The sequence below is a fragment of the Denticeps clupeoides genome, chromosome 7 (genome assembly GCF_900700375.1).
Source record: "Denticeps clupeoides chromosome 7, fDenClu1.1, whole genome shotgun sequence".
Lineage (NCBI taxonomy): Eukaryota > Metazoa > Chordata > Actinopteri > Clupeiformes > Denticipitidae > Denticeps > Denticeps clupeoides.
Window position 1 is genome coordinate 17,408,048 of NC_041713.1, and position 14,768 is coordinate 17,422,815.

Sequence of the window (14,768 nt, forward strand, 5' to 3'; positions counted from 1 at the left end):
CTCTACTTGAAATAAAAATATCTATGGACTGAAAGCCTATCACTTTTAAAGAATTTTAGAGAGCACCTAGACGTGCATTCGCCACACTTTCAGCCAAACCCAGTCTGAAAAACCCGCCTCCAGCTCATTTCTACCCAGCCATATGTGCTAAAAGGGACTTTCCTCACTGCATGTGGTAGATAAATGCTGTAAATGCATGTGAATATATGTCAGCAAACCGACTTGTTCATAGGAATGAATCAGGAATAGGCCCAGTTTAGCAATGTGGAAAAGTTTGGGTTTACACCTGCCGTTCTGAGAAGAAGGATGTTTACCCTCTCCGAGAGCCAAACTGTGAGAGTTACTCACACACTCCATTAACATACACCCACACAGGGAGCTGTGTGGACCCTCTGACGCGCAGCTCATAAATAGCAATCCCATCAGCACTTTCTGCCATACCTCCTACCTTCAATGCACAGAGTTACACACCTGAGTTGAGGGGGGGAGGGGTGCTGGCTCAGACAACAGCAGCCCTGCCAACTCCCGGTGGCTCTACCCCTCTTGCCCAGCATGTGATGCCTGGCATTAACACACCCACTCATCCCAGTCAGGGGTGGTGAGTTTCCAAACGAGCAAGCAAATCAGTGAGTGAGTGACTCAGTTCATTAGTACATAAGCAGGTGAATCAGTAAGTGAGCCACTACATCAGAGGTCAACAAAGGTCGCCAGCAGAAGACTGGTGATCAGCAATGGCTACCTCAAAGACTTGACCAGATTTCTAGAATCTAGCATTAATATTTTCATGTCACACAGTGTTCCAGTCCATTCATGATGGTGATATATATTTGGTGATTTTTCTGTTTGCATTTTTTCAGAACTCATCATTTAATCAGTCACCCATTTTTAATCTCATGTTTGTCAGAGGGTTGCATCATTTGGCGATTATATATCACGTAGCTTGAGACCTTCAACAACGATCAGTCATGTAGTATGAATTGTTACAAGCCTATCACAGATCATGAAGTCGCGTCATGCGCAGCAAAGCGGCGACTTTGAAAGTCATGTAGTCTGGATTCAGTGCTACAGAATGTGCAAGTGGGCGACAACATAAGACTGGCAATCAGTGGCAGACTGAATAGGACAAAAGTTCAGAGAGAGTGGTGAGTGTGTGAATCATGGATGGAATCGTGGATGGGGTGCTTATTGAATATTTCCATAGGTAGGTAATTCATCAGGTGAGTGAACGAGTGAGTCAACGTGCAATTCAGCGACTGAGCGAGTGAATAAGTGACTGAATAAATCCCTGATAGATCAGAGAGCGAGTGAGAGAGTGAATGTGCTAGCTCTAGCACCCCTTCGATGACTGGCAGAGTCGGAGGGTTAATCGCGGTTCTGGGCTGAGAGGGCCCAAGTGAAGGGCCGAGAGCTGCTCTCCAGCCAGACGAGGGCTTTCGTAGATGAGGGGCTCTGCAAAATGGCCACCACCCCTGCAGCTGCAGCCTCCGCAGTCTGAGAGCAGTCTGAACAAGCGGTGCTGAGAGACCGGATGGACAGGCAGACCAAATGGTCCACCGAATGGAATGAGAGAACTTACCACCATTATTAACATGCAAAAAAACTGTATGATTATATTATAATCATACAGTTTATAATCATACATTATAACATAACAATCATTAGAAAAGTACTGAAGTCATAGGAAACAATTCTTCACAGGTTACTAGTACAACTAATGAAAAGCGCTAAATTACTGGCACTAATCAGGGAGCTTCCCATAATAGTAAGGTCAGCAGGACTCGTCATACCCACAGAAGATTCGAAGGCACACACCCTTCTCAAATTTCGTAGCGATACACCAATTTCGCACACGCAGACAAGGTCCAGTTCCGTTCAATAGATTTCCGTAATCTGACTGCTAAAACTAAAATGGCGCTATTCAGCACAAGAGTCCAAGCAAAGCGAAGAGGCCTATCACAAACTTTAATTTAATTTATTTTTAAAATGTTAGCATTACTACAAAATTATAAAGAACTATATTTACATTTACAATAACTACACAAGAGTTGTGCAGCTCCACAACCTTCAGCAGGCTTCAGGCAGCATGCTCATATTTTCATTAAAGACCACTGTAATATTTTAATAAGTATGATAGTTTTAATAATTCCCATCATGGGCAAAATGTTGCATGTAAACAGAAAAGTGCATTAAATAAAGGAGTAAATATTAGTTTTAGTTGAGTGATAGGGTCATGATTAGACTCACTAGTCAGTTAGTCTGTTGAAAGAATACCCAGTTGTACAATTTTACATTCTGATCATTATTTACCGCAAACTCTTGCTTTGACCTGTTTGATGCTGACGGCAGTTAGCATTAGCATCGTCGCAGGAGGTCCTCAGCGTGGTCAGATTCATCTGCACGTCTAAATGCCTGTGCCACTCAGAGCACTTAAAACCGGTGTCCTCTTATCCACACAGGCCTCTCAGGATGAGCAGCCATCTCAACGTTACGGCAAATCCTCCACCCCTCACTGGGCCGAGTCCACAGCCTGCTGGGTAGAGTGGGTCTCATCACCAGAGAGAACGTTTAACAAAAGCAAATTGGGAAAAAAAAGAAGAAGAAAGCGGTCCCCTTATTGGGAACAGGTAATCACACACACCCAAAACATTAATGGCATGGCCATCTACAGACGGTGGTTAGCACAGGCACATGATTGAGTGTGCATCGGTCCTAATTGGCACTGTCGGCCTGTGGGAAGAGCCGATGCAGAGGGTGGAACAGCAGGATTAGTGGCGTGCCAGTGTGGAGCCAAGCACTCACAGGGCTCCTGTGGCGAGAGCATACAGGGCCGTACCGCGCCTCGTAGTTTTATGCAGCGTTCATGCGGTTACTTCCGAGGCAGGTTCCTCGCAGGTTCCTGTGCGGATTTGTACATGTCCTAACCGCATTATGCCTTACGTATAGCTCCACACAACTGAAGATTTTCTTCAGCTTCAAAATATTTCGAAGTTGCAGAGCATTTATTCCGGCACAAGTCTACACAATTCCAAACATTCACGCATGAGATCTTCATACAGCTTCTTCTTCTTCTTCTTCACCCATTTACACATTCATGGTACTGTCTCCACACATCTTACTCTCAGTCAGCTTCACAGTACTAAAATACATATTCACATTATGAAACACTCATGCATTCAGCATCATACAGCAGCAGGTAAACACAGTTTCACAGTCTGATTCAGCTTTACTCCAGACATTACTCCAGCTTCACACCACTTCACATGAAGCTTCTTCACACAGCTTCTTAGTCTCACATGATTTAAGTGATGATAGGCATTGGGGGCCGAGCAGCCAAGAGAGTGAACTTCTGACCTTGCTCAAATCCACCACGAAAAACATGGCTGCCCAATGCTCCTTCAGCTAGCTTAACACATCTTCAAATAGCTAATGCAGTTTCTCACTGCTCTGTGCATCTTCTCGCATCTTCCCTCCTTCACATGGTCAGCTTAATATCTCTGTGCAGACATTCTAATACAGACACTCTTATACATCTTCATTTAGCGCCACTCTGTTCAACATGTCAGTATCACATCTTCACATAACTTCATGCAGCACCACTCGGCTGTACGGTTTTTCCACCTGGCTCCACACCGCTGACCACTGATGACATGGCTTCCGATCACATAACGGCCCTATCGCCACAGGAGGCCAGGCCAGTGTCAAATCATTTACCCAAGTGCACAGCGCGAGAAGCCTGCATACACACACACACACACACAGACAGGATGTGCAGCTTTTCAAGGTCCACTGACCATGCAAGTCGAGGATTTGAACCTGTAGACCTCTGGAACAAAAGCCCTGCTTGGAGAAAGGCTGGCCTGCATGTTATTTGGATCATTTAGTTCACCCAACATTTCAAATATATTGCACAGACAGTAGAAGAGACAGTAAATAATTTATTAAGTGAGAGGCTTTATTACGCGTGACCCCCAAGGACGGACGTCCAAATCGCCGCCACAAAGTATTGCTGTGCAGCACCTCTCTTGAACATTATGGATGATCCAATGGAAACGAAAACAGGCCAAACTGCTGTAATGATGTAAAATGCTCCTTTTTCAGACGAGTGGCATCGGCTGTCAGCAACAATCAGCCGTTACGACCTTCAGGCCTCCGGGCTGGAGAGCGAAAAATGATCCGCGTCTGCAAATGAAGTCAGCATATTAAATAAGGAGAAGAGGAAGAGAGGGACAGCTGCTTGTAATGGCTTTCTCGGCGCATCCACGCTGGCAGTGAAGTGAGACGCCGAAAGATGGTGAATTTATCAATGGGAGCGTGCGGCCGAGCGAGGAGATGTGAGTCAGGGTGCCGAGGGGGTGATCTGTGATTGGACTCCTGCACTACGTACGCGATGCACATCCTCCTGCTTTACCATCGTGCAAGAATGAGGGTTGTTAAGTAGGGCTGCGCGATTAATAAAAAAATGTTCCAGCAGACCTGCTTTTAACTTGCAAGACATGTAAAACCGGAACATGTCAGTCTCGCAAACACCTCATTAATAAAACACATAAACTCTCCCTTTCTCTATGATTCCCACTATCTCTTCTGCACACCCACACACACACTCCATTAGAGTAAGGTAACAGCACAGGGGGGGCTGGTGGGAGGGCGGGCACGTCACCCGCGGGCAGAGGGGATAAAGCAGATCAGACGGGTGCCACCATAATGGAACCTCCATACTAATTACGAGCAGGAAAGAAGACTGATTGGATTTGACTCATTATCCAAATGCAATGATTAAAGCCTGGGGTGGAGAATGGAGCAGGAAGCAGCACCCAGAGAGAGAGGAAAGGGGATGGAAAGGAGAGGACAGAGGGAGAGAGAGAGTGAAGGGGTCGTTTGATCAAATAGCCAAGGACAACAACATTTAGGGGGGGAAAAAACGGGCGACACGTGAAGACAAATTTGGACAGATTAAGGGGTTTTCATTGGCTGATGTTGGGAATCCAAGGCAGGGGTGCCTGAGCAATGGGGCTGATTGGCTCAGTAAGCCTCAGCGAGATGAGAGAGTTCCTCGGGGGGGCGTGTAATCAGCCGGACCCTTATCAGGCCTGAAGCTGGCCAGGGGATGGAGGGCTGCCACCAGAGCATGGCCAGGCCTGTCACCACCAGTCACCCCTCAGAGAAAATGACATCCGTGGACCAGCCCGGGGTTTTGGCCCTTGGCTCCGTGAGGGGCAGGCGGTTGGCCCGGGAAGGCGAGGGGCCACTTCACCCCTGGCCCTGGAGCCATGATGTGATTGGGTGAGACGAGACGAGAGGAGACAAGACGAGATGAGACTGAGTGCGGGGAGTCATCGGTTGAAGCACCGGGGTCAAAACTCGGAGCAGCGCCAAAATGACATGCATTCAGAGTGATTAAGCCGAGTCAGCGAGTCCGAGGGGGGGGCAAGAAGGAGTCGGCGGGGTGGGCAGCAGAAGGGGGTAAGGGAACCCATTACGGAGCTTGAGAGGCAGGGAAAAGTAGAGCGGGAAGCGTAACCTCAACACTCCGGCCCAAGGTCGGCGTGTCCAGCGCCAGCGCTCCCCATGCCGGCTCTTAGCACTCCCACAGCAGCTGGACCCGGCCCAGCAACAGCCTTCAGGCCGCTGCCAGAGCCACAAACTGCCACTGGTGCCGCCAGCGCGCTACAGCTGGCCCAGGATGACCACACAGCGGCGAGGGAGCTGCTGGGGATTAGGGCTTAACACCAGTGACCAGAGCAGTGATGAAAAGACCAACAAAATCACAGCGGACGTCCTGCGGAGGGCCGCGCAGACAAAAGAACACACACACACACACGAGCACTTAGGAACACACATAAGCACAGAAACAACAAACGCTTTACTGCAGGGTAGACCTGAGAATCGATTTCCATGAATCGATTCAGTTCTGATTCACAATATTAATATTACTTATAGAGAATAGTTATGTGACGTACTGGCTGAAATAACAAAGCATTTATTTCCACATAAAATGTATCTTACACACCACACACACACACACACATTTATTTCTAAATAAATTAAATAAATATATTTCATTAATAATGTTTTAAAACCAAAGCTAGTGACAAATAAGACAAATAAATGTTCACAGACTCTCATGATTGTGTCACACTTATGCAATATCCCTTCATTGCAGAATCTTGCAGAATCTTGCAGAAGCATTCAGACACAAACTTAAATAAACGCACAACGCCAGTGCACAAACACACAGAAAATATGATATTAATAAAATGGCCATACACAGAACACGCATAGAATTTTCATTACAGCTGGCCAGTCCCACATATTCTTCAGCCTCCTGTGGTCACAGACCTGAGCTACAGTCAGTATGACGAGAGAAAATGGGGCAGAGAGGAAGAGAGAGAGAGAGAGAGAGAGAGAGAGACTGGCAGCCCACCTCATCACTGCTTACCTGCATAAAACAGCTGCAGCTCCAGCCAACAAACACACCAGACAAAACATCTGAGAGAGCCAGACAGGGTGAAGGAGGAAGAACCACAGATTCTTGACAGACGAACAGAACGAGAGATGAGAAAGAGAGAGAAAATTGGTGACAGACAGAGAAAGAAAGACAGACAGACAGACAAACAGACCAGACAGAATTCCGGAAGGAGGATGTATGAATGGATGGATCATCTGGTGTCTAGATGGACGGATAGATGGATGCAGTGAAAGACTGAAGAAGAGAGGAGTCCAGCTGTCAGAGGGATGAGCTGGAATCAGGAGTTGCACAATGCAGCATCCTGAAACCTGTTAGGTGGGACGAGTGTCAGACTGCCGTCCTGTCACTGAATTAGACACTTAATTAACCTCTTTATACAGTGATCCACCCCCCACCCCCTCTCTCTACTGCTCTCTTTGTAAACCTCCCAGACTCCTCTATGCGCACGCATGCATCTGCATCTGGTATTTATGTTCTTTATCTTCTTTTTTTGGCTCTCTTGGCCTGTCCACCCCATTTAGTGTCCCCCATTTCTCCATCTCCCTGAGCAACTCTCCAGAAGGCATCTTCCTCCCACTGGTCCTCTCTGCAGCCCCACTGGCCCTACACTTACATTTCTATTATCACCAGTCCTCCACCACATGCACTCCATTTCAGATTTTTTTTTTTTTTCATCCCTCCCCGGTCCCTCTGTTTCGCCTGAATGCTGACCTGTGTCTCCTCTCCTCTCCGCTCCTCTGCCCTTGGCTGGCAGCTGAAAGCTGCTGCTGATGATGATTATTAATGTGCAGCACACAACAAACACAGGGACATGAGCTACAAAAAACACCATCAGAGAAATAATGAAACTTTTCCAGAAGGGACTCACCCTCTCCCTCTCTCTCTCTCTCTCTCTCTCTCTCTCACTCTCTCACACACAGAGAGAGAGAGAGAAAATAAAGGCAGCAATGAAGGCAAAAGCATCCCTCACAAGGCAAAACGCACACACACACTCACAGACTCCAACACAAGAACATCATCTTCAAAGGCGGATCTGAAAGAACACAGTAACACCGGGCCGGCAGCACCCCCTCCACTCTGCTCATATATATTCAAAGGCCATCCATTAACCTCTCACTCACACCGGCCTCTCTCTGATGCACTGCTCTCAGCCAAGTGCTTTGAAGAGCTCCCCACAGCCAATGCTGAGACAGAGCGAGAGAAAGAGACAGACGGTCAGACAGACGGCCAGTGAGCGTCAGGGAGACAGTACTTGGTACTTTTTCTTTTGTTCAATAAATATTTTATGCTATTTCATTTATTGCTGTTCATTATGGATTCTGTAAACTGCCCGGGTAACCGGTATTTGGTGTGCCCTCAAACCACAGTTGAAAGGGCTTGGCTTGGATTGAACTGGTGGTCAATGACCAATGTGGGCTCTTCATTGACCAGTGCCAGTATTTAGAGAACAGGGAAGCCAAAAGTCAATCATATATTGCCAATATGTTTTATAACAGTAATTCTATTTTTGAACTGGTGCTAAAAATAGGCACTGTTCACTAGTATAAGGTGAAAGGTGTCCTTGGGACTTCCTCATTAATGTACACAGAAAAACACAAAAATATGACACTCATATATTAAACTCAGGTGCTGTCTATTCCTTCTGATCATCATTGAGATGGTTCTACACCTTCATTTGAGTCCAGCTCTGTTTGATTATACTGATTGGACTTGATTAGGAAAGCCACACCCCTGTCTATATAAGACCTTACAGCTCACGATGCAGGTCAGAGCAAATGAGAACCATGAGGTCAAAGGACCTGCCGAAAGAGCTCAGAGACATAACTGTGGCAAGGCACATATCTAGACAAGGTTACCAAGGGTCTGAATACTTAGAACCAAAACTGATATTTCAGTTTTTCTTTGTTAATAAATCTGCAAATTTGTCAATATGGGGTGCTGTGTGTACATTAATATGGAAAAAAATAGCGTAAATTATTTTTATAGTGTTAGTGCCGACTAACAGAAAAATGGACTTTAGGTTAACTCATATTAACATGACCTTAAACAAAGTTTTACATTTACAGCATTTATCAGACGCACTTATCCAGAGCGACTTAGAATCAGTAGTTACAGGGACAGCCCCCCCCCTGGAGCAACTTAGGGTTAAGTGTCTTGCTCAGGGACACAATGGTAGTAAGCGGGACTTGAACCCAGGTTTTCTGGTTCATCGGCGAGTGTGTTACCCCTAGGCTACTACCACCCCTAGACCTAGTTTTAATTAATTCAGCTGACAAACAAATCAGTGCAATAGAATGAAGTAAATAAAATGTGATCAAATTGAATCACTTCAAGTTGGCCTGTAAAGAATTACATTGACAGAGAGAAAGAGAAAAAGATCCTTTTGCAAAAGCCCAACTACCCAAATCCCACCCAACTTCCTGAGAGTTAAACATAATCCACAACGCTGAAAAAGAACTGGATGAATGTTTAGTTCATACAAATGCTGGGTGACTGTGCATGTTCTGTGCCAGCTGCATGGAATCACCGCACGACCAGAATCTATTTGCATCCTTCCTCAAGAGCTCATCGGTTCCACATGTCTTTTGAGTGTAAAGGTGCGTGCATGTGCAGGAGGGATGTGTTAATAGCACAGATCAGTGTGGAGATGACATGAAGCATGTCATTAAACTCCGTAAATGAGAGTGGCTCATACACTTGTTCATATTCATTTGTTTTAAATGATTCGTTCAGTTCACAAGAAATATGAACATGTTCAGTGAACGCACAGCACCGCATTCAAACCTCATGAACAAGATTTGCATATAACTTGAACCAGTGAAGGATAAGTAAAGAGATAAGGAATACAGGAAAGGAGTAGATGTGAAGTCAGTGACAGAGCAGTAAATGAAGGTAGGTTTCTGGTAGGCTGGGGAAAGTGGGGGATGGAAAGGGGAGAGGTTTCATTTATTCAATCAAAAGGAGGCGCAGTTGATAAACTCTCAACTGCGGCTTAAATAAATCTGAGTTAAAATGGGAGGAGGTTGATGTGGCGGGTGATTGAGGATAAGGTAGTGAAAGAACGCACCCGGGGGGGGTCGGGTGGAGAGGGGCGGCGCTCAGAAAGAAAGCAGCACCATGCATAGCCAGTGAGCAGGAAGGAACGCAGCGAGGCGGCTCTAAAGATGAAAGCCTCTAAAAGGAGCCGGTGGAATAGAAGAGTTCAACAGTCGTTCCAGACCTTATCAGGCCAGGATCACCGGCGCACATATTCATTCAAGCTTTAAAGAAATTAATATACATTCAGCTCCAGCGTTAGACACATCTATAAGCACCAAATTCTCAGAAGCCAAAACAAACTGCCACCATTAAAAAGGCCAATAAAAGAAGATCTTTGAAGAGAGAGAGAGAGAGAAACACAACTTATAACCAGCTGGTCCTTAGAAGCTCAAAAAGGAAGAGGGAAAGAAGAAAGCGTGCGTGTGCATGTGTGTGTGTGTGTGTGTGTGTGTGTGCATGAAAGGACCATGTGCTTCTCCACATGACTGGTCTGAGAGTGAACACTTAGGTGCAGGTGACGTGAGGACAGGCAGTGTGAGTAGTGTGCTGGGCATGCGCCATGTTCTCAAAAGAGACTTCACCACCCATGGTCTTACTAATCTCGGTATATATTACACACACACACGCACACACACACACACACACACATTCCGTTTACATTACATAACACTGGTGTGGGTCAGGAACAGGCCTCTTAAGATCCGACCCTTGAATCCAAACACAGGCCTTTGATTTCAGATCTCCCAGGTAGTGTGTAAAACAGTTATTGATGTTAAACGACACCAGAGGCTTCACAGGATGTCTGGAAATGAGCAGTACTGGGAATTGGAGAACTGGTCTGATATGAACTGGCCTATGCCCTACAAACCAGAAGACCCAGGTTCAAACCCCACTTACTACCATTGTGTCCATGAGCAAGACACTTAACCCTGAGTGTCTCCTGGGGGGGACTGTCCCTGTAACTACTGATTGTAAGTCTCTCTGGATAAGGTTCTCTGATAAATGCCGTAAATGTGAAATGGAACCTCATGCATCATACAATCATTTATCCATGATGCATCAAAGTGTTGTTATCCACAGCAACAGCTGAGATCAGTGCAGCATTATTTCATGATTCTGTCTTAACTGTGACTGCCACAAATCTATAGCACTATGATGACATTACTGTTATTGTGGGCAATTTAGTATTGTGCAGTGGTTCACAATGTGATTCCCACCCTGTTCTTGTAAAACCCAGTGCATCTCAATTACTACATGGACTTCAGTATTCTGATTTTAACTGAAATAATAAAATTTTCTGACTAACACACTGCACACAGTGATCGTTCATTAATCCAATAATTAATCCAAATGAAGTCTATGGAACATATGGAAATTGTCCTTCAATTTGGCATTCACTTGAAAAAAAGTTCTTACTTCACCTCATTTTTTTGAGTGACAGCTGTAACATTGGAATGTAGAATTGATCTGGGTTTGATAGGGAATGTGTAATACCCTATAACAACTCATGCAGACACCATAATGTAAATATTGTCTTATTTGTCAGGTGGAAACATCTGACCCAAGGACATTCCTAGTAGACAAAAAAAACCTGTGTGTGTGTGTGTGTGTGTGTGTGTGTGTGTATAAGTGTGGGGCAATAATCCGTGGAGTGAGGTGCGATGATCCTGCAGGTCTATGGATGAGGTCTAATTAGCGCCTGACTGATTCTACTCAGCTTCACTTACACACATACTGACACACGGTGAAGCAATGTGCGAAAGATTTTTGTGCGTGCGCGTGTGTATGTGTGTGTGTTTGTGTATTGGCATCGAATCATCATCACTCAATCAATAAGTCCTGAAGAAAAAAAAAATACTTTCAGTGAACTGGCAGAGCTAACAGCTCAACACAGATAACACTCAATTGATTATTATTGCATTATTAATGCTGAAATCAGAACAGCGGCAGCTGGAGGCCCCCCACACATGCACAAACACACACAACAACACACATCCAGAGCTGATGAAGCGGCTTCCAGCCAGAGGCCAAATGCGTTCGTTGGAACAGTGATTACATCAGCACAGCACATCAGGACAGAGCATCAGGACCTGGCAAATCAAACATGAAGAACTGGACCAACCCAAACACACCTGATCAAGCAAACCCACAAAATGAGCCAACAACACCCGCATCCACGCCTCGCTTTCTATTTGACCCCCCGTCTCTGTCTCTCCTCCCACTCCCATGGTTGACTGGCTGGTTGGCTCAGGCCCCACAGAGAGCACAGCAGATGGTGTGGTGGTGTTAGTGTGCGTAGCAGGGCACTAGCTGGACAACCCCCCCCAATCTTCCCTAACCACACACACTCACACACACACACATATGCACAAACACATACACACATACAGAGTCCGGCCTTCCCTACAGCACCAACACAGGTCACCTGCTGCTGCTGGGGTCACACCAGCTGGCATAGGGGACAAACACACATACACACGAATCAGTGGATCAGTGAGTCAGACCACACATATGGCATCTCCATATATGCCCACAGGTTTGAGTCACTTGAAAAAACCTCCACACACATATGGTTGGAGTGTTTTACCCCCTCAGTTCATATGACTGGATACTGTGTCACCATATTGCCGTTTTTTTTTTTTCCCCCAAGTTGTGGTTGCTGCAGTACCAACCTTGAGCAGAAGGGGCAGTAAGGCTGAGGATCACAGCGCACGTCCACAGGACACAGAGTGGAAGCGCCATGCTTGGGCTGGGACGAGGTCCACGAATGCGGAAGGGGTGTCAGGCCGGTGCGTGGTGGGGAGCAGGGGTGGGGGCTCCACCCCTCACACCCTCCCTCTGATGGAGAGCCTGTTGAAGAGAAGGAAAGTGACCGGTTAACAACATGCTCTCTGCGACCCTCAGATTCTTTCCTTTATTTATATATTTATTCATTCATTTTTGCAGCAGGTTGCATCAGCAGAGAGCCAAGCCGTGCCACCTGACCACCGCCTTTCACACCACACTTATTCAAAACCGGCCAATGTGCAGACCTCCTCCTGTGGTGGTCAGGTATGATGGCCGAGTGCAACGTGGGAGGCGGACATTTTGTTTCCCCTAACACACCAACAGCTGCTCCCCGGCTGGCTAGCCAACATGAGACAATCCGGTGGGTGATTGGAAGCGACATGCTGCAGATGCAAGCGCCGGTGTTCCTTTTATTTATTTGCCATAGGATATTCAACGTGAGAGCACAGCTCTGTGGATATTATAAACCCGTTATGGGAAGAAGTTAGTACAAAAAGAGCGAAAGAGAGGGAGGTAAAGAGTGGACAGAGGTGGCTCCATCAGCACCGCCGTAGGGTCCGCACATCTCATTTGCCTAATGAAATAAATCACAATCTGGAACTTTCTCTGCCATTTGTTCCTGTGAGTCGAGTTTGCTCGGCTCTCCCTCCGGGGGCTGAAAGAGAGCGGGAGAGGGAGAACGGCTTGCATGATTACAGCTAATAACGCTCACACTGAGGCTTCCGATAGCGCAGACAGACTGTGCCAAGCGTGTGTCTGAGAAAAGTGTGATTGGGTGGATTTTATTTCCCTCCACCCGTTTTCTCACATTCCCGGGCAAAAGACGTGAAAAATAGATGTTAAAGAGAAGAAGAACATGGGCATCAGATCAAAACCACACAGAGCACACTGGCCTGATTTCTGTTGCATGTGCATATGCAGTGACTAGATTTTAAATTCAGATTGGCTTCCCCTTTAACTCTGTCCTGTTCCCTCCCCTTGACCTTCTCCGATATTTACCCTCCTCTCATGTGGCACAGCCTTGCTCAATGCCACCAGCCAAGGGTGTGTGCGTTTATTTTTACCCACCATGTATGGGAATCAGATGTCCCCACAATGTCATACACACCAATGTTGTGATTCATCGCCGGACTCTACAAGGTAAAATGTGTTTTCTTCTAATAACAATGATTAGAGTATAATTACACCTCGATCTCTCCGATCCTCCAGCGCTGCTTGCACTGGTACCACCATCTCTCAAGGAACTCATCTATTCATCTAGTGTCTTCTCTGTACTGGCTCCTAGGTGGTGGAATGAACTTCCACTAGATGTCCGAACAGCTGGGTCATAAAAGATCATCAAACGCAAACTGAAAACCTTCCTGTTGGATAAAATATATCCCTTACATACACTCTCTGTTTTCAATATATATATAAAAAATGATATTGATATGCGAACTGTATCTACAGATGGGGTAGTGAACCAAACAAGGGTTTTCAATGTCGGATATTTAGATAAAATGGATAAAAGCATCTGCCAAATACTGTAAATGTAAATTACAATCCCAATTTTCTCATGTTCACTGCATAATACAGCACGTATTAAAATGTTTTGATTAATATTTCCCATTTTGACCTTGCGTATGTTTTTGCTTCATGTCTTCGGCTGAATGACATTTATCAAATGTGATGGTAGTCCAATACTAATGAACCGATATTTCCTTCCCACAAAAAACAGACTTATTCTTATTCATACTTTTTTCACAGGACACACAAATAGTTTTCCCAATACAACTCCAATTACTGAATATGCATGAAGCCTCGCCATTCTTAATTTATTTGGATGAAATAATGAATCCAACTCATATTTAAGAGCCCTGTGCAGCTGCAAAGCGTTTGGCCGCACTTCACTTCCTAATCTGCGGATCTTTCATGTGAACTGTGGCTTCGGTCGCAGGGAGGAACAGCCATCGTTCTCGGATGGGCTGCGCTGCTTCATTTATCGCTGCATTTCCCAACAGGAAGAACGCTTGGGTAAAAACAAACTAGGCAGTGCGAAACGGGTCTATTAGCACTCATCTCGCATATCTGATCCTAGCAGAGCAAAATCATTTCTTCATGTTATGGCTGCTGATAGATGTTTGTAAAAATCTTAATGTTAGAGCTTGGTCTGAATTAACTGTAGATTATTAATGCAAAAAAAAAACCAATTCAAGTCTTGTGGCATACATAATTTTAAGAACTACTGAGCAAAATCTAACAAAGTTGCAATGGGCCTGTCCATGACTAGAGTCTTTCCCTTGTTTAATTGTTACGGGCGTGTCCCTATGGAATATAAACAGCAGGTAAACAGCCTATATACCTTGACGTGAGAGACGTAACAATCTAGATTGCAAGGTTGTTTCACCTCGGCTTTGTAAAATGTTCCAATCTTTATCCAGTCTTTAACTTTCACTCTGTAGGAAACGCATCCTTTATAGATACATTCATTAATTAA

General features: G+C 45.5%; 1 protein-coding gene and 1 long non-coding RNA gene across 5 annotated transcripts in view; one reads left to right on the forward strand and one right to left on the reverse strand.

Moving 5' to 3' along the window:
- Positions 1 to 14,768, reverse strand: part of adgrl1a (adhesion G protein-coupled receptor L1a) — a 113,462-nt gene that overhangs the window by 53,727 nt on the left and 44,967 nt on the right. For all 4 annotated transcript variants that reach the window (XM_028985091.1, XM_028985089.1, XM_028985090.1 and 1 more), the window contains exon 2: positions 12,178 to 12,355. In XM_028985091.1, the coding sequence (XP_028840924.1) occupies positions 12,178 to 12,247 (70 nt within the window). In that variant the 5' untranslated portion in view covers positions 12,248 to 12,355. The remainder of the gene's footprint in view (positions 1 to 12,177; positions 12,356 to 14,768) is intronic.
- Positions 12,494 to 13,897, forward strand: LOC114793385 (uncharacterized). Its single transcript, XR_003750244.1, has 3 exons — positions 12,494 to 12,653; positions 13,312 to 13,432; positions 13,578 to 13,897. It is a non-coding gene; the product is annotated as an uncharacterized LOC114793385 (long non-coding RNA).